The sequence below is a fragment of the Serinus canaria genome, chromosome 17 (genome assembly GCF_022539315.1).
Source record: "Serinus canaria isolate serCan28SL12 chromosome 17, serCan2020, whole genome shotgun sequence".
In the NCBI taxonomy this organism is placed as follows: Eukaryota; Metazoa; Chordata; class Aves; order Passeriformes; family Fringillidae; genus Serinus; species Serinus canaria.
This window is the reverse complement of record NC_066330.1, coordinates 5,820,268-5,845,022: the sequence shown is the minus strand read 5'-3', so window position 1 is coordinate 5,845,022 and position 24,755 is coordinate 5,820,268. Positions and strand designations below refer to the sequence as shown.

General features: G+C 58.0%; 1 protein-coding gene across 5 annotated transcripts; it reads left to right on the top strand.

The window, feature by feature from the left end:
* The first annotated feature begins 689 nt into the window (after positions 1 to 689).
* SH2D3C (SH2 domain containing 3C) lies at positions 690 to 24,755 on the top strand. Of its 5 annotated transcripts, none has more exons than XM_050981045.1 (12): positions 744 to 859; positions 2,755 to 3,406; positions 7,801 to 7,840; positions 18,091 to 18,219; positions 18,510 to 18,958; positions 20,657 to 20,781; positions 21,058 to 21,635; positions 21,876 to 21,991; positions 22,166 to 22,337; positions 23,052 to 23,163; positions 23,783 to 23,986; positions 24,101 to 24,755. In XM_050981045.1, exons 1-12 carry the CDS (start codon positions 820 to 822, stop codon positions 24,274 to 24,276), a joined length of 2,793 nt encoding a protein of 930 aa, XP_050837002.1. In that variant the 5' UTR covers positions 744 to 819; the 3' UTR covers positions 24,277 to 24,755. The 5 variants fall into 5 exon arrangements, with proteins under 5 accessions (XP_050837003.1, XP_050837002.1, XP_009091733.3 ...); XM_009093485.4 differs by having other exon boundaries at positions 23,780 to 23,986; XM_050981046.1 differs by lacking the exon at positions 2,755 to 3,406 and having other exon boundaries at positions 690 to 859; positions 23,780 to 23,986.

Genomic DNA, 24,755 nt, shown 5'->3' with positions numbered 1-24,755 from the left:
GGGAGGCCATGGCCAGGCAGGGGGACTCCAGGGTCTGGTTCAGAGGAGCCTGAGTTCCTCCCTTGGCCATGGCTGTGTTCTGGTGCAGCACAAAGAACTCGATCTCAGGCTGTTCGAAACTGGTCCCCAGGGTGGACAGCACCCAAGGGCTGAGCTGTGCCAGAGGTGACTGCCAGTATCCTGGTGGTGGGAACCACCAGCTCCCTGGGAATGGGAAACACGGACACCGGACCCCTGCTGGGTCTGGGCCACCTCCTCCTGCATGGTGACACTGTCATGGAGCACGTCAGTGTCCCCAGAACGAGAGAATGGCTGGTGGGGAGTGCTCCTGATGGCAGCGATGCCACCCAGCTCTCACCCCACAGGGGCTGAGCACCAGGTGTGCATGGCAGAGTCCTGTCTGCAGGGCTGGAGCCTCATCCATAGGGCTGTCACACTCCCCTGGGGCTGCCACCTTCTTCCATGGGGCTGGCACTCTCTTTTAGGGCTGCCACCTTCCTCTAGAGTCAGCACCCAGAGGTTTTTGGTTGTCCACATCTGGCAGACATCCCCAAATTGGGGTGCAGAGGTGTCTCTTGAGCAGCCAGGCAGGTGCGAGCAGCCACGGGGAGCGCAGGAGCTGTGGGGACAGCGTGAGGGCAGGCAGGGACAGCAGCGGAGCAGGGAGCAGAGGAGAGCACTGGGGAGGAAACGCCGAGCGAGCGATGAGTGACTGCGGGGTGGTTGCAGGGGGGGCAGGAAGGGAGGAGCGGGCAGGGAAGGGCTTCACAGTTACAGACTTGTCCCTCTCGGTCCCCGCGGCCTCCGAGCAGCGCGGCCATGGCCGAGGGCCAGAAACGACGGGGCTTCAAGAAATTCAGTAAGTGACCACAGGACAGGGTGGGTGGGCAATGGGGTGCTCACCTGGACATCTCGGTGGGTAGGAGGATGTGTGAGAGTTGGTGTTGAGTGTGTTGCTCACATGCTCCCTGGGTCATCCCATCCAGGGCTGTCTGGAGCTGTGACAGGCTCTGCTCTCCTTAGGAAACTCATTGGGGTGAGAGGTTTTGGAGGTTTCCATCCACAGGGCTGGGTGCTGGCTCAGGAGCTGGGTGCTGGGATTGGGACCACTCTGCTGCAGCTCAGCCCCGTGCTGGATGCTGGGATGTGACCAGAGGGATGCACAGCAGGGGTTGGGGGTCTTCACTCCTTAAATCACACCCTTCAGGGTGCATGGCTTGGGTACACGCTGGGGCTGGGGGCCAGGGGTGGCAAGGACCCTCACCCCAGGGTGCTCCTGCAGCACAGGGATGGGGGTGACACAGAGGAGCCAGGGAGGGAGCCTGGGAATGGGTTCCCACTGGCTCTTCAGGGAGGAAGTGCTCGATACCCACCGGGAGCGAGCTCTGCACTTTCTCACAGACCTCAGCTTTCCCCTGGAGCCCCGGGGGGAGGCTGCAGTGGCCTTCACCCCATTCCCAGCGCTGGGCTGTGCTCTCTTGCATTCCTGCTGCGGGGCTGGCTCCAGAGGGGGGCTGGTCCCTCCCCTCCCCTGGGACCCCTCCACTGGCCAAACCCACAGCACCATCCCAGCTGGGATTTTCCTTTGTGGTGGAGTGCTGGGGAAATGGGGAAAATCCCCAGTGCTGCCTTTCCCACCTTTCAGCAGCCCCAGGAGCAGCAGGTAGCAGAAGATGCTTGGACTCCAAGGGGATGTTTTAGCACAAAGTAGTTTTGCCTCTAACTGCACTCAGGCCATGAGGTTTCTGCCTCGCAGAGGGGCTTTTGGGATGCCCCTCCAGCCTGTCCAGCTGCAGGGATGCCCCGCAGAGCCCATGGGTGGCAAGTGGAGGTGGGAATCCAAGAGCTGAGCAGCCCAGGACACCCGGGTCCTTGCTCAGCACCTCTGACACGTGTCGCTTCCTGCCCCGGCAAATCCGCCGTGCTTCACAGAGCCCCAGGGCAACATCAACATTGCAAAACCCCCGGAGGCACCCACGGCCGGCAGGGAAGCACTGCTCAGCAGTGCTGCAGCCACAGGCTCGCTCACCCCGAGTACTGAGACCGGCACCATCCAGGCACCGCAGCGATGCTCAGAGCTGAGCTGGGGCTGAGGTGTGAAATGCAAAGCCGCCCTCCGGAGTTAAAAATACTTCTCTGGCGAGCATGTTTGTGCTCAGCACTTGCAGGTGGCAGCAGGAGCAGGCGAGGGGCTGGGCGAGGAAGTGGGGAGGTTATCTCCTGCCCGCAGCAGCACCCGTGGCTGGTTCCTGCTTCACCCTGTACATGTGGGCAGGTCATGGGCATCCAGGACCCCCATTCCCTGGGGAGATGCCATGTGTGCCATTCTTGCATCCTGCAGGGCTTCCCTGAGGCTGTGGGGATGGGCAGAGCCCTGCCCAGAGTCCCCTGGAGGAAGTGGGCAGGCAGAAATCATTTCTACAGTTGCCTGCTCACCGGGGTTGGGTGTTTCCTCCACCCCTCAGCTGTGGTGGGAAGATGCAGCTGCTAGATTTGCCAGGCACAGGAGACTTCTCCACCCAGAGGGACCAGGGCAGAGTTCCCAGGTACCCAACAGAGATGCCTCAAGCAGAATCATCTACACCGCAGAGCACAGGGATGTCGTGCCAAGCTGGGCCTGCAGATGTGGGTGTAACACAAGGCTGCATAGTGCCCCATGCCCACTCCAACCCAGGACCAGGGGCTCTGGGACACCCCCATCATCACACCGTGCCAGCAGTAACCCCACACTCATCATTCCTTTCTCCTTGCCAGAGTTTTTCAAGTTCAAAGGCTTTGGGAGCCTGAGCAGCATCCCCCGCTCTTTCACCTTCCGGCGTACCTCTGTGGACCCCTGCTTTCCTGACAATCTCAGACCACATCTCCCACCTCCCCATGGCTTCCTGGGAGAGCCCTTTGACAGAACCCAGGATGATCTCAACACCATGCCCAAGAGCCCTGGCCCCTACGCCCAGTCGTCGAACATGTACTCCCACATGGGCACCATGCCCAGGGTCAACCTGGGCAAGGCAGGGAAGAGCCTGGGCAAAGACAAGAGTAGCCAGAACTGCTGGGAGAAAGGGACTCCCAACAACAAAACCCCCCAGACAGCCCCACTCCCCAGCCTCAAGTGCCCTGAGATGTCCAGCACCCCTGACCCTGGCACAGACTCACCCTTGGCTGCTGGAGAAGCAGAGCAGGAGGAGGAAAAAGCTGAACCTGGGGACACCCTGGAGGCAGCAATTGCCAGGACAGACCAGGAGCCTGTGGGAAATGTCTCCTGCCCTAGGACAGAGGCACCGAGCTCCAGCCTGGCTCCAAACCCCAGCCAAACCACAAGCCCTGACACAGCAGCTGGAGCAGAGACCACTGATGGGGATCTGCTGGAAAAGGGACAAGAGCATCCTGACAAGATCTCCCCAGACAGGTATAGCCCTTGAGGTTTGCTCTGCCTTCTGTCCCCTTTTGCCTGGGGACAAACCAGGGTCACTGCAATGTCCCCCCCGTGCCCACGGTGCCAGCGGGATGCACCTGGCCGGTGGGACAGCACAGCTGGAGCATGGTCAGGTCAGCGGCTCCATGGGAACGAAGTTTCCTGTGGGATTTCTGCTCCCTCCTGTTTCCGGACAGGGTGGAAACATCTCGCAGCCCCGCTCTGCCCCGGCATCTCTTTGTCCTGCGGCGGCTGCGTTCCAGCACCACGATGTGCTGCTGCGGAGAGCTCACACCAGCACTGTTACAGCCTCCTCCTCCTCCTCCTCTCACTCTCCTCTTTTCCACCCCCTCTATCCTCTCCCCCTCTGCCGCAGCACTGCCTCTCCCAAGGTACAGGGGCAAATCCTGAAACCAGACACTCCGTCCCCACTTCATGACCTACCAGTAAACTCCCACTCTGGGCACAAATCCCCCACTCCAGGCACAATCTCCCCCTCCGGGGGAATTTGGAGGTTCAGCCCTCTGAGATGACGGATGGATTTTTTGGAGAGTTTTGACCGCAGGATCAACCAGAGGGATTTTTATCCCCCAGCCCCATGGCATCTCTGGGTATAAGGGGCCAAATGCGACCCCAGCCCAGGAGGGTGTGCGGGACTGGGGACACAGGCAAAGGCGACTCCAAATTTCTCCGGAAAACATCTCTCCTCCTTTCCCTGACCTGACTCTCCTCTCTCTGCACTCAAGTGGCCCCTGATGTCCCTGTTTCCCCTGCACCGCCCCGGGGCCGGGGGCTCCTTTTCCTGACACTGAGCGTTCCGGAGGTCCGGGTGGTCCCGGCAGCGGGGTGAGGAGGAGAAATTCGGCGGTGGGAGCCGGGCTGTGCAGACCACACATTCCTGCCGGCCCGAAGGGTGGGCCGGAGGAGGGCTGGGACGGGAAGGAGGAGGGTCCGCCACCGCCTTGCGCGCCCCGAAGTCCCGGCGCTCAGTGCAAGGCGGGAGAGCGCGGGAGAGCTGCTCCCCATCCCGAGCACGGCGTTTGCTGCATCCCGCAGGGCCGATGACAGCGCTGGGCAGGAGGTTTCCCACCCTGGGACAGGGCAGGTAAGGGGTCCTGGTCCCCAGCCACCCTTCGCACTCCGGCACAGCGGAGGGGATGGGGAGGGAGAAGCTGGGAAGGGGTTTTGCTTGGGGCAGGCGCAAAACTTGGAGGTAGGTGCCGGAGCCGAGCCGCTGCTCGGGTGCCGAGGCCCCCAGCCCGTGGTGGTGTTTTCCTCCGGGAAAGAGCTGCTGGAACCGCAGCAGACCCGGCACCAGGGGCTCGGAGGTTTGGGGGGCTGGTGGCACTGCCACATCCTTCGGTGAACACAGAGTGGCAGAGAGTCCCCAAGGAGGCTGCAGAGGGCTCACCCAGACCCTCTGTCTCCCAGAAATTACTTAGATCCCAAGCCAGTGTGGCTGGGAGCCAAGCAGCAGTGGGACATGGGTGGGTCACGTGGGTGTCTTGAATCTGGGGAGTGGGTTCCCAAAAATTGGGGGCCAAATACATTTCTGCATCCTGTGGGGCTTCCATGACTATGGGTGTAGCCTTGCTGCTTGCCAGAGAAACTGAGGCACGAGAGTGACTAGAGCAGGTCGTGGCATCAGGGTTATTTCTGCTCCTCCACACTCTGACTCGGAGCCCCTGCCACAGCCCCTGGCTCAGGGAGCAGCCGTGTGCCAGAGCCATCCCAAGGCCAGGCCCTGCTGTGGGGCGGGTGGGAGGAAGTGGGACCGGGATAATGCTGAGCCCCAGCCCTTCCTCCTGTACAGGCACATCCCTGGGGTTGGGGACAGTCTGTTCCTGCCAGGCCATGGCAGCAGCATATTCCCTGGTGGGAGGAAACAAATATGGCCCTGGGGCACATTTCCACCTGGCCCCCCGGAGTATTTCTGGTAAGGACAGTCCCCAGAAGAGGGTGGGCTGAGGATGCTCCTGTGCAGAGGTTTTCAGGCCTGTGAGGGGGGGAAACTGTGCTGCTGTGGAACAGGGATTGGCACGCAGCTTGTGGAGCTGCTCAGAGCAAGGCGGTGGCCGTGACTCCGGCAGGGACACGCTGACTAACGGGAGGTGGCTGCTGGCAGGTCCCAGGGCGGACATGACTCGGTTTCCCCGTGCGCGGCCGTGCACGGGGCAGGGGAAACGCCGCTTCCCGCAGGCACTGCCTGACACTTTCTGCACTGCCAGCCAAAACCTCCCTGTAGGCAGCTCCACAGAGCGGGAAACTGAGGCACGAGGTGCCACTAGGGTACAGCCTGCGTCCCCAAGGAAAGCAGAGCCTAGGCTTCAGACCAGGGCTGGACTCACAGGATCCTCCTGGACTGTTCCCAGCAGCCAGCCCAGATCTTGGCATATCTGTGAGTCGTGGTGATGCTTTCCCGAGCCCAAAGGGAGCAGCCACCCCACCAAGCCCCCACTCCCCAATACCATTGCTGCAGCTCTTGGTCTCAGCAGCTCAGCCACGGCCGCACTCTAAAGGCAGCCCTGGAATTTCTCCCAGGCTCTCGTCTGCCCCCAAAAATGCCGTTTCCTCCAGGAATGTGCAGAACCAGGGGGGCTGCGGTCCCAGCTGCTGCCCTTCCCCGGCACAGGGGCCTCTCCTGCCCGGGCTCTCCAGCGTCTCCCAGCTGCTCCCATGCTCCCGACTTCCTGCCCAGAGGCCCCCCGTCCTCCTGCCGGTTTTTCTCACGGCTCTCGCAGCACCAGGCAGCTCTGCAGCGTGTGAAGGGCAAACAGGCTGGAGAGGCAGCGCCGGGGCGGGCAGGCAGCCCACAGCTGCCCAGGGGAGTCTGCATCCATCCCCACTCCCAAATGCTCTGCTATTTTCTTCACCTCCAGAAGAGTATGGGCTTGCTTTCCAGACCCTTTTTCCCCCTCCCAAGCTGGACACCAGGGGATATGGTCTGCAGTGTGGGCTTGGGGAATCACAGAATCGCTAAGGTTGGAAAATACCACTGAAACTGAGTCCAAAAGTCAACCCTGCTGTGTTCATCACTGCAGCGTGTCCTTAAATGCCGTGCCTGAGGCACTGGAAACGCTGCTCCCGCAGGCACTGCCTGACACTCCCTGCAGACCCCTCTGGCAGCCCTGCCAGCTGAAACTTCCCCAGAGGCAGCTCTACAGAGGGGGAAACTGAGGAATGAGGTTCCCATCCATACATTTTTTAAAGACTTCCAAGGGTTCCAGAAGTGGGAGTTGTCTTCTGGATGGTTGGACGCTACAAGGGCCTGGTATAGACTGTCACAGCCCATTGTAATGCCGTGGGGGATGTCCAGTGGAAAAATGTCTGGCAGTGGTTGCCTCTGCTGTCCCTGCTTCCCTTTGAGGAGGCCACCAGGCACCACCTTCCACCTGAATAGAGCCTACAGAGGAGGAGTTTGGCTCCCCAGGGTTGCTACCAGTGTGGGTCTCAGGGAGAAGTTGTGTGCAGGACCCTCAGCAGTTTCCCGTATGTGTCTGACGTATGTGTCCCTTCCTGGCAGGGAAGGGACATCCCAGGTCTATGATGACCTTGGATTTGGTGATTCCTTAGTTGCAGCTGCCTGTCCTGGTGTGGCAGCCTGCCATTCCCAGGCCCCTGCTGCTGCCTTGTGCTCAGGCAAACAACTTTGGCAAACAGCAGGATGTCCATACTGAAGCTTGGCACTGGGGAGACAACAGGTTCTTCATTCTGGTTAAAGACATCTGGATTTTTGTATTTTATTCTGAAAGGTGAGACCTCAATATAGCACATCCCAGCTCAGGCTGTTACAGCCTCTCTCCTTTTGAACTCTCTGTTCCTCTGGGACTCTTCCATATGGACACTTATCTGGACCTATGAGAGCATGAAAAGCAGTCCCAGTCAGGACATCACAGTTCAGGTCTAGCTTTGGTGGGAGTTTGAATTCTGTAGAGTTGCACAAAGCCATAAAGTCAAAAATGCTTGTCTGGGTGCTGTGTCCTAACAGCTGCCTACTGGGAATGCAGCTCTGCCAGGGCACAGGACACAGGGCCTCCCACCTGGCCATGTATCCCACAGCACTGTGACCTGCGGGGACCCTGGCTTGGCTGCTGGGTCTCCCTGGTTCAGCTCACACGGTCCCAAGCCGATTTGGGGCAAGATCCTCTAAAAAGGCTTCATTCTCCCCTGATCGCATTAGGGAGGATAAGCCCTGTGCTGAGAGTGGGCACAGAGCAGGCAGGAACAGTGCTGGCGCCCTGGGAACCTCTCCCAAAACCATGGCCATGCTCTTGGCACTGTGGCAAGACAAGGGGCACAGACCCAGCTCCCCAAGCTGTGCCTTTGACCTGCATGTCACAACTTAAGGTCTTTTACTTATGTATTTTTATTGTTCCTCTTCCTTTTAGTCACCACGATGGCCTGGAGTCTGGCAGTGAATACGTGAAGGTAAGACACAAAGTGTGATCACATCCTGTCCCAGCTGGGTGCCAGGGGTGGAGAGGGGATGGTGGCCCTGGAACTGCCCAGGTCTTACACCAGCAAGCTGCTCAGTTCTGCCCCCCTCCTCCCATCTGGGTTCTCTCTTTGGCAAGGCCAGGGAAGACAGAGGAGACACAAGCCCTACGTGGTCGCCCCAGTGCTGTTCCCACAGGAGCTGCTTGCATTTCATGTTCCCAGATACTTGTGAACGCCCACAGACGCAGCCTCCTCCCTCCACCCCCACGTAAAGAAACGGAAGGGTTTGAGCCACTTTCGTGGCTGTCACATGAAAGTTGGTGTAAATCTCTCCAAATCTTTTGCTTATCCTCCAGCAAACTATTAACATTCCTGAGGACTCTTCATGTCTGGCCAGAAATTCATTAGTGAGGCGCCTGGCTCTGGAGGAGAGCGGCCCTTTTGCAGGAGGCTGCTGGCACGATGGGGCGCTGGGCAGGCACAGAGGAGCGGTGGCAGGGGTGCTGTGAAGTTTGGGCACAAAGCATTGAAACCCACTGAAGTGACAGGGCGGTCACTGCCACGGCATGGCCTTTGGAGTGTTTGTTTAAGGAGAGTTGGAGCCTCCTGAGTCCAGTTGCCCAGTGGGGATCTAATCTAGTCTGCCACTGGGCAGATGGGGTTCTTGAGAAGTGACTTGAGGTGCCCAGCTTGGGTGGTCTAATTAGCACAGAGCTCTGCACCTTCATTTTTTGGACTTGGGGCTCCTGCTGGTGGCTTTAGCCAGACGTGAAAATGTGGGAACCCCCTGTGGCAGCACCAACTGGCAAGCTTGGGAGAGAGCTGGCTGGACCCTGAGCTCATCTGCTGCTTCCAACAGGGGTCACCTCCCTGCACGTCCATCCCTGGGGCTAATGAGGACCCCACGTACCGAGTCTGGCAGCTGGCAGCCTCTGGGCAGTGGGGTCAGATGAGGTTTTTGTTGTGTAGCAGAGTGATCCCACGGGTGGGATGCTCTCCTCTCTGTGCCCTTAAGCCATGTGGGACTGGCAGAATGGGAGCTCACAGAGCTGCAAGTGGGACGTGTGCCAGGACAACAAAGCTCTGACTGGGTGTATTGGGTCTGGCTGTGATGTAGTTCATTTTCCCCTGCAAAGCCAATACACTGGCCTCTGCAGGGCAGGGCCCTGGTATGGGGACCTGAGGATATGCAGAGAAACTCCTGCTCACACAGGCAAGTCCTGTGATGGCCAGGAGGGGGTGAGGGGAGAAGCAGAATAATTGGGGGTGTTTTCCCTGGCATTGTCAGTGTGTGCACCCAGAGATGGACACATTTTATGGCTCATGATTTAATAGACTGAAACAATATGGGTGGGGAGCAATGGATATGGCTCTGCCTTTGGGATCAAGTACTTTTTGGTGAGCCAGGAGGAGAATTGCCTACCATCCAGTTAGATTCCAGACCTGAGCTATCTGGCCTTTATTTCTCATCCATCTCCATGGTGTCCAGAAACAGCCCATGGGTTGTGATTTATACACCACCTCCCTTTGGTCAGAGAAGCAAACGATGGCTGCAGTGACAGCAGCTATTTTAGTCAAATCAGTAATTATCCAGAGTGTGAGTGACCCCGATGACAGGGACACTCCAGCTGATTGCAGTGCTGTGCCTGGCTGGCAGCCTGTGCAGCTGCATGATGCTCAGCACCCAGCAGTGTTCAGCCCCAGATCCTGCAAGATTTAGGGTGGGAAAGAGGTTGCTGTGCCTGCCTTTGGAGCAAGGGGGGATGGGGCTGGGATCTGCCACTGGTTGGTGTAGCTGGGAGGGAAACAAGCAGAGGGGAAATACTGGTGAGGGGTGAGCAAAGGAAAGACAGGAAGAAAAGAGCCAGTGAAGGAGGGAGTCAGGAAGAGGGAGAGGATGTGTTGCAAAGCCCTCATGAGCAAAAGCTGACAGGCAGGTCTGTGTCCAGGTGTGCACCAAGGATCTGCCAAACATCAGCCCTTGAGCTTCAGCTGCAGAACGACCAGTGCTGGTGCTCCTATTACCAAGCCTGGCCAGATTGGATGTGCAACCGGGAGCTAGAGAGTGTTGGAAAGCCAGGATCAATAAGCACTTGGTAATTAATGTGCTTTAATAATAGCCTAAGGGCTGTTATTTCCAAGCTGCCTGGGGATCTGCACGCCCAGCTCTCTATTTCAACATCCTAGCTACCCCAGCTTTGCCCTTTGTGCAGGTGAAGGAGCTGCAGAAAGATGCTACCCTTCAGGAGAGCAGCAAGCAGTAAAGCTGTCACATGTCCTATGAGAGCTCAGTCAGGGATTTTCAGCTTCCCTGTGAGGAGGGGCAGCACAGTCACAGCTGGAGGACTTCACCCTGCAGCACCCCATGAGGCTCCTGCTCACTTGTTGGTGAAAGCCTCAATAGAAAACCATGGGGAGAAGCCCCCTCAGAGGGGAGAAGCCCTGGCAGGAGGATGATTCACCATTGCATCTTTTTGGAGCAGTATGTCCCTGCACAGTGCCATCTGCTCTGTCCCTCAGCCCCAGGCAGGAGGCGAGGAGGAGAGTCCCTGCCCATGCTGGTGGGGCTGCAGGCACCCATGGGACCCGTGGGACCTGCTGCCCCACGTTTCCTGCCCCCAGGCTGTGTGCTGCTACCAATTCTATGCCTCAGCCCTGTCCGGCTGTTCAGCCGTGCTGCTCTCCTGTCTCCTCTCTTCCCTGCAAAACCAGGGGCAGAGTGAGAGCCCAGCCAGTGCCTCTGAGCTCTTTGTTCTGCGCAGAAGGGCTGCTTGCTCAAGCAGGGACCTGTATCTCATCAGCCTCAGATGCTGTCTCCTTGCCTGGTGATGTGAGGGGCTCGTTTGAATTAATTAGCAGGAAGGCTGCAGGGTTCTGTGGTCGGTGGCAGCAGGAATACCTCTGCGAGGTCACAGTGTTGCCTGGGAGGCGTGGGGCTCCTTGGGCCAGGACACGCTTTGCAGATGGGAGGGTGAAGCCCCCAGTTACTGAAGCACAGCCAAATCCAGGCCGTGCAGTGCCAGACAGATGTGGAGGAAGAACAGCAAGGTGTAGGTCCCTGTCACTGCCAGGGCTGAGGGAGCCCCTGTCTGTCTCCAGAACAGCTGCTGGCAGTGGGTTCAGGCAGGGTTTGGGGGATTTATTCAAAAGTCGAGGCTGGAGCAAAGCTTTGAGTCATCAGTGCTGCCTTGCACATCCCATACGTGATACTGGGGCCTTAATTAAACCGAAGCATAGCCTTAATTAAACACAAGTCAGAGACAGCCTACACAGGAAACAGGCAGCTGGCTCCCCGCCATGTGAGGTGGGCACTGGTGTATCTCCCAGAAAGATATCACCATGTGGGGGTGAAGGAAGACAGGATGGGCAATAGGGGACAAGGCTGCCCCTGACCCACAGGCATCACTGGGGAGAGCAGGCAGATTTGGGATGGGGAGAAAAGGGGTGCTGGGTCCCCTTAGGGTGTCTGATCCCCTCAGAGGAGCCAGTTTCTCTCAGAGCTGCGGCAGCCGGGGGTGCTGGTTCCCCTCAGGGGTGTCTGTTCCCCTCTGAGGAGCTGAGTCACCTCAGAGGAACAGCCCCGCTCAGGACACGGGTAACCGGGGTGCCGGTTCCCTTCAGGGATTCCCGATGCCCTCAGAGGTGCCGGTTCTCTTCAAGGCACAGGCCGCCGGGGTGCCTGGTGTCCTAAGGGATGCTGCTTCCCTTTTCAGCATAGGATTGCCGGTTCCCTTCAGGGGTGCCTGATCCCCTCAGGGATGCCTGTTCCCTTTGCGACATGGGAGTGCCGGTTCCTCTCGGAGGAGCCGGTTCTCAGTTCCCCTCAGAGCACAGGCAGCGGGGGTGCCCCATCTCCTCGGGGATGCCGGCTCCCTTTGTGGCATGGCAGCGTAGGTTCCCCTCGGAGGAGCTGGTTCCCGGTTCCCCCGCAGGGCTCAGACAGCCGGGGTACCGCTTCCCCCCGAGGTGCCGCTTCCTCGGTTCCCTGGAGCCGGGGCGGCCCCCAGGGGCGGGCCGGGGCGGAGCCGCCGCACCGAGCCCGCCCCTCGCCGCCGACAAGGGATGAGGTAATCGGGGAAGCGGCTGAAATTGAAGCCCGGCGGCGGCGGAGGCAGCGGCGGTGCAGCCCGGGCCGGGGCAGCCCCCGCCGGGCGCGCCGCGCCATGACGGAGCGGTGCAGCCTGTGGAGCGCCCTGTCCGCGGCCGCCTGCTGCTTCTACCGCGGCTCCTTCATGCAGGTGCAGGTGAGCGGGTGCGGCGGTGGGAGCGCACCGGCTGCCCTGCGCTCTGCGCGGAGCCCCCGCCGGGCAGCCACACGCGTGGGGCAGCGGGCGGGGAAGCGTGCGGGGGACCCACGGCCATGCACCCGCCGGGCGCTCTTTTGGCCCGCGGGAGAGCGGGGGAGCCTCCCTGGGGAGCCCTGCGGTGCCCCCGCTCACACGAAGCTGGTGCGGGCTCAGCGAGGCGGCAGCGAGCGCGGGGTGAGCCGAGCACCGGGTCGGGGGGCAGAGCTCGGCCCCCCTTCCGCCAGGACCGCGCAGCCAAAGCCACCCCCAGAGCCAGACCAGCGCTTTGACAGGCAGAAAAGTCTCTGCAGGGAGCCCTCACGGGCAGCAGACCTCATGAAGGGGAGCATTTAGCATCCCCCAAAAGGTGGCATGTGCCCGGAGCATCACTGAGCACAGGAGGGAGATCGAGCCCAGATGAACACTCAGCTTTTTGGCCCGGGTTTCCATCTCTGTGTTGCACTGCACAGGTCTGACTAGTGGGAGAAGGCTGGGATCCATCTGTCACCTGTCCTGTGGTGGTTCCAGCACTGCCACTGTCTGGGCACAAGTCTAGTTGTCCTATTTTTGGACTCTGGCATTTGCACAAGGGGGACATGGTGGTGGGAATTGGTTCCCTCATTTACTGAGTTTGAGAGCAAAGGTGTTTAGGACTGCAGGAGCCAAGCAGGCTCTGGTCTGAAGCACGAGCTGTAGTATATTGCAAGTTAGAAGGGAGCTGGCAGCCAAGAGAGCTGGCAGTGTTATTCAGTACTCCTGCTGAGCGAGGTAGGTGCTGAGCTTTAGAGATTATTCTGGGTAAGACGGAGCCCAGAAGCAGCATTTCAAGTCTTGTCATGATTGCGGCTGATCTCAGCGCAAAGCCAGGGATTTTGATTGCTGGCGGGGGTGAAGAGGGAAAAGCAGCAGAGCTTTTTCCACTTGTCCAAAGGCCACTGAGCAACACGGGGACATGCCCTTGGGCTGCACATTGCAGGGGGTGAGCGGGTGCTTTCAGCCAGCTGCTGCCAGAACAAGGGAGGGACAGGTGAGCATCTGGCTCTCGTGTGGGGATATGAGAAGGGATGAAGGGCACTCCATCCCAACCCCAGAAAGAGTTAAAAGTGAAGCCCTAAGTGCTCACCTGGCTCTGCCAGATCTTTCACCATCTATTTGTGTCCAAGCGTGCCCAGCAAACACACACTGAAGTCCCCATGAATGACTGGAGCACTTCCAGCTGACAGCCGCATCCCTGCTCACCGCCAATGGCGGTGCACCCAGCCTGGGAAGCACTGACATCATTTCTGGCCAATAGCAGCTCCGAAAAGGGATGCAGCAGCAGCCACTGCCGCCGTCTTGGAGTGAGATAAGTAAGATATAGATGGATGGAAATGTGTGTATAACACACACACCATCACTGCATTGGAGACCTGCTCCCCCGGGGTAGCAGTAGCAGCATACTCCGCCGCCCCGCCACACAACCTGGAGTGCTTGTCCCACCTTAGAGCACCCAGATGTTCCTGGCCATGAACCCCAGCTGCACCCCACCCCTGCCAGCGAGGTAGAATTGCTCCAGAGCTGCCACAAAGGAGCACAGGCAAGGGGAGAGGAGACCATGAGGGTAGCCAGGACTAGTCCTAGGAAGGGCTTTGAACTCCAGAACAAAGATCTTGAGCCAAGATCTGCCTTCAGTGGGGACTAATGGAGATGTGACATAACCAAGAGATGCCTTCAGTCACCTATGGGGTGGGCAGATAGGCTGATGCTTTCTCAGAGGCCATTTAGGTTCCTAGACTCATTGCAAGAGAGAACAGAGGAACAAGGGTTTTCTTTTCCATATGGATATCAAGATCAGCAGGACAGACTGGCTCACAGCAGGACATGCAAACTGAGAGCAAGCCCATAACAACCTGGGGATTGTGTGTGGTGGGATTTTCTCATGGTCATGCAGGGTGGAGTAATCATTTTTGGGTGGTGCCTGGACTGGTAAATGCAGCAGTCCTGCATCAGGCAGGCAGAATGGTTCTTGGGTTTGCTGTGATGCTCAGTAAGGATGTTTGCTCCAAAACACATTACTGAAGTAGCCCATTGCCAGGTGTGGAGGAAGCAGAGAAGACCCCTCATGCAAGTCTGTGGCTTTCCCCAGGCACCTATTTCCAATGGCTTGTTACTCCATTTCCTCACAGTTCTGCTTCCCAGGCCCCAGAGCTGCTCCAGCAGCCAGAGCAGGGGTGAAGAACTCCAGAAGGAGCTGGGATTTCCCTAGCCAGCGTCCCAGCATAGGGTAGGCAGCATGAGCAGGAGGGAGAACAGATGTGCTTGGTGCCTTGGGGTTAGTCAGATGTTATCAGCAGGGTGGGGTGTGAGTACACCTTGCTCTCCAAGCTGACTTCATCATCATCTGCAACTCCTCCAGGTTGGGAGGGAAGAGCAGGAAAGCAGAATGGAAATCACTCCAGTTTCATAAGATTACCTCTGCAAGGATAGAAAGCCAAACGCCAGCCTTTGAAGCTCTCCTTAGAGCAGGCAGAGTGACAGCTGCTGGTTTTATACACACCACAGGCATCAGCACCCTCCATCCCTGCAGCTCTTGCCCTTCCACTACCAGCTCCAGTCCTTGTCACCCAGCTGGGAAGCATGTCCTCCCTCAAGAAAGCAGCACAGAGAGTCAGGAAAGCAGGCAGGGATTGAGAGCCTCAGGAATTGCCTTCTCATGGCAGCTTCCCCATTGCATGGCTGTTACAGAGGATTCCCCAGCCCCAGGACTGTGAAACAGCCCATCGGGCCACTCTCCTTTCTCCAGCCGAGCCAGCTTGGCTGCTGGTTGGGATTCCTCAAGCAAAGCTTGGCATCATCTCTGGCAGATTTTGAGCTGGTTTATCTGGTGCGGCTGGTTTGGAGAACTGCTCTAATTCCCATTTTTTCCTGCTCATCTGGAAGATGCCTTGGGGTTCTTCACGCTGGAGCGCAGCACCATGCACTCCAGCCAGATGCTAATGAGAGTCCAGGCTTTTCCCCACACCCAACCCATAGTGTGCAAGACCTCACATGGGGCCATGCATGGTGAGATGTTCCCTTGGCACGGCTGTGAGCGCCAAGCGTTGCCTTTCAGCGGGGCGCTCAGACATCCGCTCACACCCTGCTGACAGCGCCTGGCCAGCCCTCACCAGGCCGTGCCACGCCAGGCTGTGCCATGGCAGGCCATGCCAGCGCCTCGGCACCTGGCCAGCTGGCAGCTGCGAGCCCGGCTCCTCCGAGACACGCTCCCGACGGAGCGGGGAAAGCTCGAGTGCTGCTGAAGGGCTCGGGAGGAAACACGGCCCTGCACAGCACTGGGCTCCTGGGGAGCCCAGCTCCTGCACAGGAGGGGGAGCAGACAGCTGATTTTGGCAGCATGGAGTAGCGTCAGAGACTCACAATAAGGACTGGTCTCAGTTACGTCACACCAAGGAAAAAGGCTCCCCGTGATCAGTCTGATGCTGCCTCCCCAGCCATTATAGCCTGACAATCAGTCCAAGCAGTGGCTTCTTGGTGGCCATGCAAATCAACTACTCAGACAAGGACTGAAGGGACAGTGACCTCCACGTGGCTGGAGAAGGTGGCTCCTGACACCCTCTGCTTACAACTAGGTTCCCTCCCCCATCTGCAAGATGCAAAACATTCCTTGCCTCTCTCAAACCTCCTGTTCTCTCCTGCTAGCTTAGCTCATGGCTCCTGGCATGGATGCCAGCCAGCTGCCCAAATCTGGGCTTGGAGACACTGGGCACTGCTCAGCTGGCCTTGTGTTTTTGTTACCCTGCACATTTGCATGGGGAGGATTTGGAGGAAAACCCAGATGTACAATGCTGAGCAGAACAGGCACTAATCCCTGCTCCAGGGGTGGTGGGGGGAGAGCTGTAATCCAAACTGCTCCCAGCTCAGCTCTGATGGCTTTCACCTTCACAAACAGCAGAGGTGCCTGGAGGTCCCTTGATGCCCCAGAGTTTGGGGGGAACCGTGTCACAGAGAGGGTGCTTCAGTCAAGGGTCCCCCAACACCCCTCGGCAAAGCCAGGTCTGCTCTGTGGCAATGGATTTGTCACCATGGAAACAGCATCTGCTCGGCCTGGGCCCCCCAGGAGGCAGCTGGACCCCTGCAGCATCCACCAGCTACCATTTATTTTTAATCGGGCTCAGCAGCACCGGGTGGCTTTGTCTCCAGGAGGGCCCAGGGCAGCAGCAAGTGCTCAGCTCCCTGCAGCCCTTGGTCGGGGGGGGGACAATCCACACATCCCTGCAGCTCCATTCAACAGGACCCTCTCATAGGGAGAATAAACATGGTTGGATGAGCAAGTCAGAGTTCAATCCACACTGTTTTCATAGGCTGCTTCCACTCTCCCACCACCTTTGACTTGACAGGAGCTGGGAAGGGAGGAATAAAGGCAGGTCCAGGCTGGTGAGGGCAAGCCCTGAAGAACATGGTCCAGGGCACAGGCCCTTTGCCACTGCCTCCTTCCATCTCCCCAGGTTGGAGCAGGGTCCCCAGGACAGGATCTCTGCCTGGCTTGGTGAATGAATGCAGCTACCAGGGGGGATGGAACATCTCCTCTGGGGAAGGAGAGGCCTGGGGTCAGGGTCCTGCTGAGGGACTCTGAGGGGTCCCAAGGATGCCACAAGAGCAGTGGGTAAAGGCAGGAGAGCAGCACAGTTCTCTACACTTTCTCACAACCAGAAGAGGAGCAGAGGGAATCCATACAAGGCACAGAGCATGAGGTACTGGGCAGAAAGTTCAGCTCCAAGGCAAGTCCCTGAGGTGCTGGCATGAGGCTGCAGCCCCCTGTGCTCTGGGGAACCAGCTGCCACACAAGGTCAGCCGGGAGTGCCAGCCTACTCCTCTGGCAGTGCCAGAGCACTGTCAGCAGGGCTTCAAGCCCGTGCCTGTCCTGGGAGACAACACCAGAATCCTGCCCAAACAGGCACTGGGGAGCTGAGCCAGCCTTCACTGCCTCCTTACAACTGGCACTGCCACCAGAGGGGAGCCAGGCTACCAGCCACCCTTGCTCCTGGGAGCAGAGGAACAGAGCACCCCAACAGCCCCATCCAAGCTTATTAGTCCATGGCAGTGGCACACATATCCCCCTCTCAGGACACCACACATCTGGGGTATGGAGGGAACCCAGGGGTCTTGGCTCCCAGGCCCTGCTCCATCACGCAGCTGTGTCAGTTTCACAGCATGATCACCTCAAAGCCACTGCGTCAAACAGAACTGGCCTTGTGAAGCACACAGGAACCCCAAACCTGTTCTCGCATCCCCAAACATCCCCTGGCTCCACCATGCCAGCAGCTGCACTCTGGGAATACTGGCCCAGCAGCAGGCAGGGAAGGAGCAGGCAGGCTCCAGCTAACAGACACATGAAGCCATCATCCCTTATCTCTCCAGGGGAAAGGAGGGGCCAGATTGCATCCTCCAGGCTCAGGTGCACCAGTGCTGGTGAAAGCTAATTTCTAAAAGCTAATTTCAATGCAGAAGGTTCCCTTTACATTTGTCATTACTATTTATGCTGCCATCAGGCTAAACACAGTGAGTTAACCCTTTGAAAGAAGAACTGTGGTAGATATTTAAAAGAGGAGCAATAATGCTTTCTTTTTCCTCCTGAGAGAGTGCTTCTCATGGCAGTTCAGCCCCAGAGATATTTAAGGGCTTTTCTCCTGCCCAACAACGGGCAGTACACCTGGCACAGGGTGGCCAGGCACAATAGGGATGTGCCACCAGGAGCCCCTCCAAGTGCTCCTGGTGACAGGACCTGGCCATCAGCAGGCACGTTACCACATCCTTTGCCACAAGCAGTAATCCTCACACACAGCTGAGCTACCTGGCCTTTGGGGACAGTCGTGGTCCTGGCAGGTGCCACAGTCCCCACGTGGGGATCCTTCCAGCCCTTCCCTCCCCAGTCCCTGCACTGCTGCCCTGCCTGACACTCTCTCTTCTCCTGTGCAGTTTTCCAAGGAGAAATACATCCTCGACTCATCTCCAGAAAAGCTTCACAAGGAGCTGGAAGAGGAGCTGAAGCTGAGCAGCACTGACCTGCGCAGCCACGCTTGGTACCACGGCCGCATCCCGCGGGAGGTGAGAGGGGGAAGGTGGGTGGCTCTGGGCACCCTTCCCTTGGAATGTTGTGGGAGAGCACTCTGAGGCCACAAAGAACCACCAGCCTCTCCTCCTGGGAAACATCTGGTCAAGGGCTTCATTAGCTCTGAGCTGCCTGATTTTGCCACAGCAAATGCCCTCTTGTGGCTCAGAGCTGGGGGCAAGGGGATCAACCAGTGTCCAAGATAACACCCCAGCAGAGCATCCTCTCATGCCCTGTGGTCCATCTAGCATGGCTGTGGCTGAGCTTTGCCCTGTCCCCCTGACAGGTGTCCGAGAGCCTTGTGCAGAGGAACGGTGACTTCCTGATCCGTGACTCGCTCACCAGCCTGGGTGACTATGTGCTGACGTGCCGCTGGCGCAACGAGCCACTGCACTTCAAGATCAACAAGGTGACAGTCAAGTCCAGCGATGGCCACACGCATGTGCAGTACCTCTTCGAGCAAGAGAGCTTTGATCACGTGCCTGCTCTTGTCCGCTTCTACGTGGGCAACCGCAAGGCCATCTCAGAGCAGAGCGGGGCCATCATCTACTGCCCCATCAACCGCACCTTCCCCCTGCGCTACCTGGAAGCCAGCTACGGGCTGGCCAACGGCAAGCATGGGGGAGCCCACAGCTCCTCCAGCCAGAAAGGGGGGCACATCAAGAGGAGGAGCATCACCATGACAGACGGTCTGACTGCAGACAAGATCACCAGGGCTGAGGGCTGCCCAACCAGGTGAGCATATAGTGTCGTCCCAGCTCAGCTGAGCAGAGGATCAGCCTTGGGAAAGAGGGAGGGCATGCTCAGTCACTGCTCTCTGGGTGCAGAGCAGAGGTTGGGGATCAGGGATGGAAGAGAGAGACCAGCAGAGGCATGGGGGAAGAACCAACACTCAGCTGGAACTGGGTTTTTCTCCCAGGCTGGCTGCCAGCCATGCTGAGCTACCACAGCAGACACCCAGCGAGCAGACATGACTTTAGCATCTCAGGCCAGAAGCCAGAGAGTGTTTTACAATCACCCAGTCCAGGATTACCAGCATGTCAGGGCTTGTTAGAGCCATGGAGCTGAGCTTTCCCAGGCAAACATGAGAGGAGAGTCACTCCCAGACACCAAGACAGCATTTGTTGTTTGGTTTTGAATGGCCCTTTTACTTTCAGAGCCCTTTCCATTAAGCATTTGCAGGGAGTTACCAAGCAGAGCTGAAAGCCTGATGGGCAGGAGGAGACTGATGGGTCTGTGCTGGATGGAGTCTGCACAGACCCTGGATCACAGCCTTCACAAAGCTGAGCTGTTCACATTAACCTTGGCCAGCTGGGCTTCTCCAGAGGTGGAGGAGGAGACTTCCTTTGTATGGCTCACTTTTGGCAGTCCCAGGCTGCCCAGAGCCCTGCAGGGAAGGCAGGGCCACACACATATCCTCACATGCAGCAGCCAAGGGCAGACCCATCTACCCCTGCCTCCAGCAGGACACAGCCTGTTGTTAAGCCAAGCTGCTTTCTCACCACCCTGACCTTCTAAGCCCAAGGGCAGGGTGAGAATGCGCCAGCAGAAAACAGGCAACCAACTGTTATGGCTGGGAAAGGAAAACACTCAGACTTCCATAAGAGCAGAGATCCATCAGTCTTTCCTCATCACTCACATTTTCCCCAAATCCCTTATCACCACCACTGCTGTCCCATTCTCCTCCCACTGCTGAGGCACAGTGCTCAAGACCAAACACATCACAGCAGCCTAGCCCTCACCCACAGCAGGGAGGGCAGTGAATTACCTGCCATAACTCCTTGCAACCCTCCCTGCACTCAGCATGTTTTGCAGCACCATTGACACACAGTGTTTGCATCAGGCCACCACTTGCTGCCCCACCAATGCAGGATCTCATTGCTTGTTAGGTAACTTTCCAAGTCCCATTTCCAGGCATTTTCCACCTCTCCTAAGCTTTGGATCAGAGCAACAGCTCACCTAACTAGCCCAACACAGCTCCCAGGTAGAAATAGAGTAACACAGTGTTAGATACCACTTTGTAGCACAACCCCAGAAAACTACTCTCCATGACTTCTTTGCTAGATCCACTTCCCCACAGCACCCTGGAGCAGACCAAACTCATCCCATCCCAAGAAGCTTGGCATGGCATGGCATGGCATATGGTTGCATTGCTCTGCTCTTCTCTGTAGGACCAGGGTCCCTACAGGCAGGTCTGTCTCTGGTTTGTGGGGGTCAGTGGGTAGTGACTCCTTCTGCTCCCAGTTGCTGCAGGGACTACCCGCTCACTGCTCCAGCTGAGCTTGTTATGGGTAGTTGTAGAAGGAGGTGATGATGCAAAGGAGGTGATGATCTAAAGGAGGTGTTGGGGCAGCAAACCCTCATTCCAGCCCCTCTGTGCTTGCCTGGGCCCTGCTTTAAGGGACTAACCTGTGCCCTCTGCCCCCTCCCCAGCGTGTCCCTGCCCCACCACAGAGACATCATCCGCAACTGTGCTGTCAGCGTGGACCAGATCCAAGACCTGCACTCCCCGATGTCCTCCATCTCTGAGAACCCAGCATCACCTGCCTACAGCACAGGTAGGCATTGCCCCTCCATCCCTCTGGGGACAGTGGGGCTGTGGATCAGTCTGGACTTGGCACTGCTGTGATGCAGGGACCTGAGGAGGGGGACCTTAGGGACAGAACCTCAGCCAGTCCTGGGCTGCATCATTGTGCAGCTGTTCTGGGATCAAGTTGTTCTGTTTTGGCAGAGAGGTTTTCCCTGATCCCCATGTCCCTGGGGTGCTGCATCTGCGCTTCCTATGTGTGTGTGCATCTTCAGGCTTTGATAAGTGTCCCCTCTGCTCCCTACAGTCACACGGCTAAAGCCACATGCCTGCCAAGCATCTGGAATCACCCCAGCCTCTCCGGTCATAAGAAGGTCCAGCGAACCCCAGCTGTGCCATGGGAACAGCAGCAAACCTCTTCCAGACCCTGCCCACAGCTCCCATTCCACTCCCTGCCATGGGTATGCCCGTGCCTCCCCCTCTCCCTCCGTGAGCAGCTACAGCGACCCGGACACGGGGCACTACTGCCAGCTGCACCCCAGCTCGCCCATCAGCAGGGACAGGCCAGCCCACGACACCAAGCAGCTACCAACAAAGAGCTACGTGGAGAGGCTAAAGGTGGAGGAAGGACAGAGAGGGACTGTGGAGAACAGCTCTGGGGAAGCAGAGGCAGGGCAGAGGCTGAAAGCAGAGCTGGACTTCAAGGGCTTTGTACCCCCCACCATGGAAACAACCTCCTCCTTCAACCCTGCTGCCTTCCAGTCCCTGCTCATCCCCCTAGATAACAAACCTCTGGAGATGACTGTGCTAAAGAAGGTCAAAGAGCTGCTGGCAGAGGTGGACGTGAAGACACTGGCCAAACACATCACCAAAGTGGACTGCCTGGTATGGCCAGGGCCTGGAGGGAGGGATGGGTACCACTGCCCTCTGATGGATCTGGGCTGGCAGGGATCACTGGATCCCTGAACATCAGACAACCCCTGAGCATTGGAGCATCCCTGCTGGGCTCTGCCTGGTGTATCAGCCAGGGCAGGCAGAGGCTGGGCTGGCGCAAGAGGCTGCCGAGGATAATTCAGCCTCTCCTCAATTAACAAAGCTCTAATCAGCTTTCACCTTCCTTGCCAGGTTGCTCGGATATTGGGTGTGACAGTGGAGATGCAGCGGCTCATGGGGGTGAGCTCTGGCATGGAGCTGCTCACCCTTCCCCACGGCCACCAGCTCCGCCTGGACCTGCTGGAACGGTACGGCACAGCATGGCCAAAGTGAGCCCACCGGGCTGCCCTGCACGGCCTCCTCCAGCTCCCCTGCGTGTTCCCAGCCTGGCACAGGGCAGGGGAGAGGAGGAGCCCTGTCTAAGACCCCAGAGCATCCCCCCTCCCTGTGCTGACCCTGCTCTGTGTCTTGCCCCTTGGCAGGTTTCACACCATGTCCATCATGATCGCTGTGGACATCCTGGGCTGCACAGGCAGCACGGAGGAGCGGGCAGCCCTGCTCCACAAAACTATCCAGCTGGCTGCCGAGCTGAAGAGCACCATGGGAAACATGTTCAGCTTTGCAGCTGTAATGAGTGCCCTGGAAATGACACAGGTATGGGGATACTCCTTTAGTGCTCATGTTCTGGGCTCAGCCCTTGCTCAAAATGCATCCCTCTCCCTGTGTCCTGCAGGCTCCAAGAGTCATTGGGATGGCTGAAAGGGGAAAATGCCCTGGGTGGGAGGCATGGGGCCACATCCGCTGGGATGCAGGCAGGGAAGGGGAAGAGCCATCCCCTCCACAGAGCAGACAGCCTTGTCCCGCCAGGATTCAATTGTTTTTCGGTGGTTGGGCTCTTTGTTTTGTGCTGGGCTGTGTTCCTGGGAGGAAATGAATCTGCCCTCCGGTACAATACAAATCAGTCTCAAGGCTGTGGCAGCAGCGTCTCCGGGCCACACTGCTCCCTTTGGAAGATGAAAGGAGATTAAAATTCAATTTTAAATCGAGCCCAGCTGGGAAGTCTTGCTTCCTGCCTGCACAAAGGAGGTGGAATGGCTGCCCCCTCCCTGCATCTCATCTTCAAGGCCGCTGCAACGCAGGGAGGTTGCTGTCCTGGGGCACAGGCAGGGGAAGAAATCCTAAGCCCAGCCTCTATGCCAGAGCTGTGCAGTGTCTGGCCATGAGCACTGGTGAAGGAGGATGGTTTTGGGAGCATCAGGCACTGTTGTGTGCAAGGCTGGGGACTGTGGCTCCAGGGTCAGGCTGTTCTCCCTGGTGCCTGGAAGCTGTGCTGCCCCAGCACCTTCTACCTGCCCCATCTCCTTTCAGATTGCCCGGCTGGAGCAGACCTGGATGGTGCTGAGGCAGAGGCACACAGAGGGTGCAATCCTCTATGAGAAGAAGCTTAAGCCATTCCTGAAGAACCTGAATGAAGGGAAAGGTAACAGGAGCAGCTCCCCTTGTCTCACTTGCTTTCTCCTTTCCACGTTTGTCTGGGCAAGGCGTCACTGAGAGCTCTGACCCTCTCCCAGCTAGTGCCAGACACCCTCTGGCTGCTGAGCCACCCCGGCACTCAGCAGAGCCCGTCTGGCCTTGTTTGCCCCTTCCTTCCCAAGGAAGCATTTCATAACTAAATAAAACCAGCAGCTGAGCCAAACTGTTGTGCTTGTATGGCAGTGAGTGCCAAACCAAGGGACGGGCAGCCAGTTGGAAAGATGAAAAGCCATGTGTCTCTAATGCCTGGTGCCCTGTGGTCTGCAAACCTGCTCCTCATTGCAGCCCTGGGAGATGCAGCCAGAGCATGGCCGGCCATCAGCTTTCCCTTCCCAGCACAGCCAGAAACCCTGGCTGGGAGGAGCTGTGTTGGACAAGGAATGGCCCCAGGCACAGCAATGGAATAGACACAGCAGCTGCTGTGTCCAGCTGAGCCTTGAAGCCTCTCCTGGGAGCATGGTGTCACGGCAGCATTTGGTCACACAAGCACTTTGCAGGGAGATGGGGAGGGGGACGCAGGGTCACGGGGTCATGTGGGGTCCTAAGAGTGCCTCTCTCCCCAGAAGGGCCACCGCTGACCAACACCACCTTTCCCCACATCATACCCCTCGTGACTCTCCTGGAGCGGGATGAGGCTCTCACGGAAAGCCCCGAGCCCTGGGAGGCCACTGACAACGGCGTGGAGGTGGTCATGGCCCACCTGGAGGCAGCACGGATGGTGGCCCACCATGGTGGGCTCTACCACACCAACGCTGAGGTGAAGCTGCAGGGTAAGCACTAGTGACAGCAGAGCCCCTTTCCCTCTGCCACATCCCAGCACCAGGATGGAGCATCCCACAGGTGCAGGGGGTGCCATCCCAGGGAACTGACTCTCCCTCTTGCAGGTTTCCAGGGCAAAGCGGAGCTGCTGGAAGTCTTCAGCACCGAGTTCCAGCTGCGGCTGCTCTGGGGCAGCCGTGGGGCTGAGAGCAGCCAGGCTGAGCGCTACGAGAAGTTCGACAAGGTGCTCACTGCCCTGTCCCACAAGCTGGAGCCAGCAGTGCGCTTCAGCGAGCTGTAAACCCCCCCAGCTCCCAGCCTGCATCCCACCAGTGGCTGTGGGTCAAGGGAATGGACCAGGCACCCAGCATCAGGAATAGGCACAGGCATGGGTCAGCAATTTTGAGACAAAGAGGAGAAAAGCAGCCACCTCCAATCTACCACCCACTTCTTCGGGACTCAACAAGCCAGGGGTCCACACTGCTACTCCGAAGGGTGGGGACAGCCAGCACTGGCCTCCACACCCAGCCCTGCCAAGGTCTACATGGTGCCCCTCACCTCACCCTTTGGTTTTGTTTTTTTCCATCTCCATCTTGCCCACAGCTGCTGGATCCTGTGTGTAAATATATTTTCATGATTACTTCTTGATGTACAGACTTGTGAAGGATGGTCCTTGTTGTAAATAATTAGGCTTATTCATTTTGTCATGTAAATACATGTACATATCTCATGGGTTTTGTTCTTACATACAATAAACTTTTATCCCGTTCCTCAAGGGGA

Bases quoted from the DNA above. Each gene is read 5' to 3' on its own strand.
- SH2D3C (XM_009093485.4), top strand. From the start codon at position 820: ATGGCCGAGGGCCAGAAACGACGGGGCTTCAAGAAATTCA. The intron at 860-2,754 runs GTAAGTGACCAC...TCTCCTTGCCAG, and splicing joins ACGGGGCTTCAAGAAATTCA to AGTTTTTCAAGTTCAAAGGC. The intron at 7,841-18,090 runs GTAAGACACAAA...TCTCCTGTGCAG, and splicing joins CTGGCAGTGAATACGTGAAG to TTTTCCAAGGAGAAATACAT.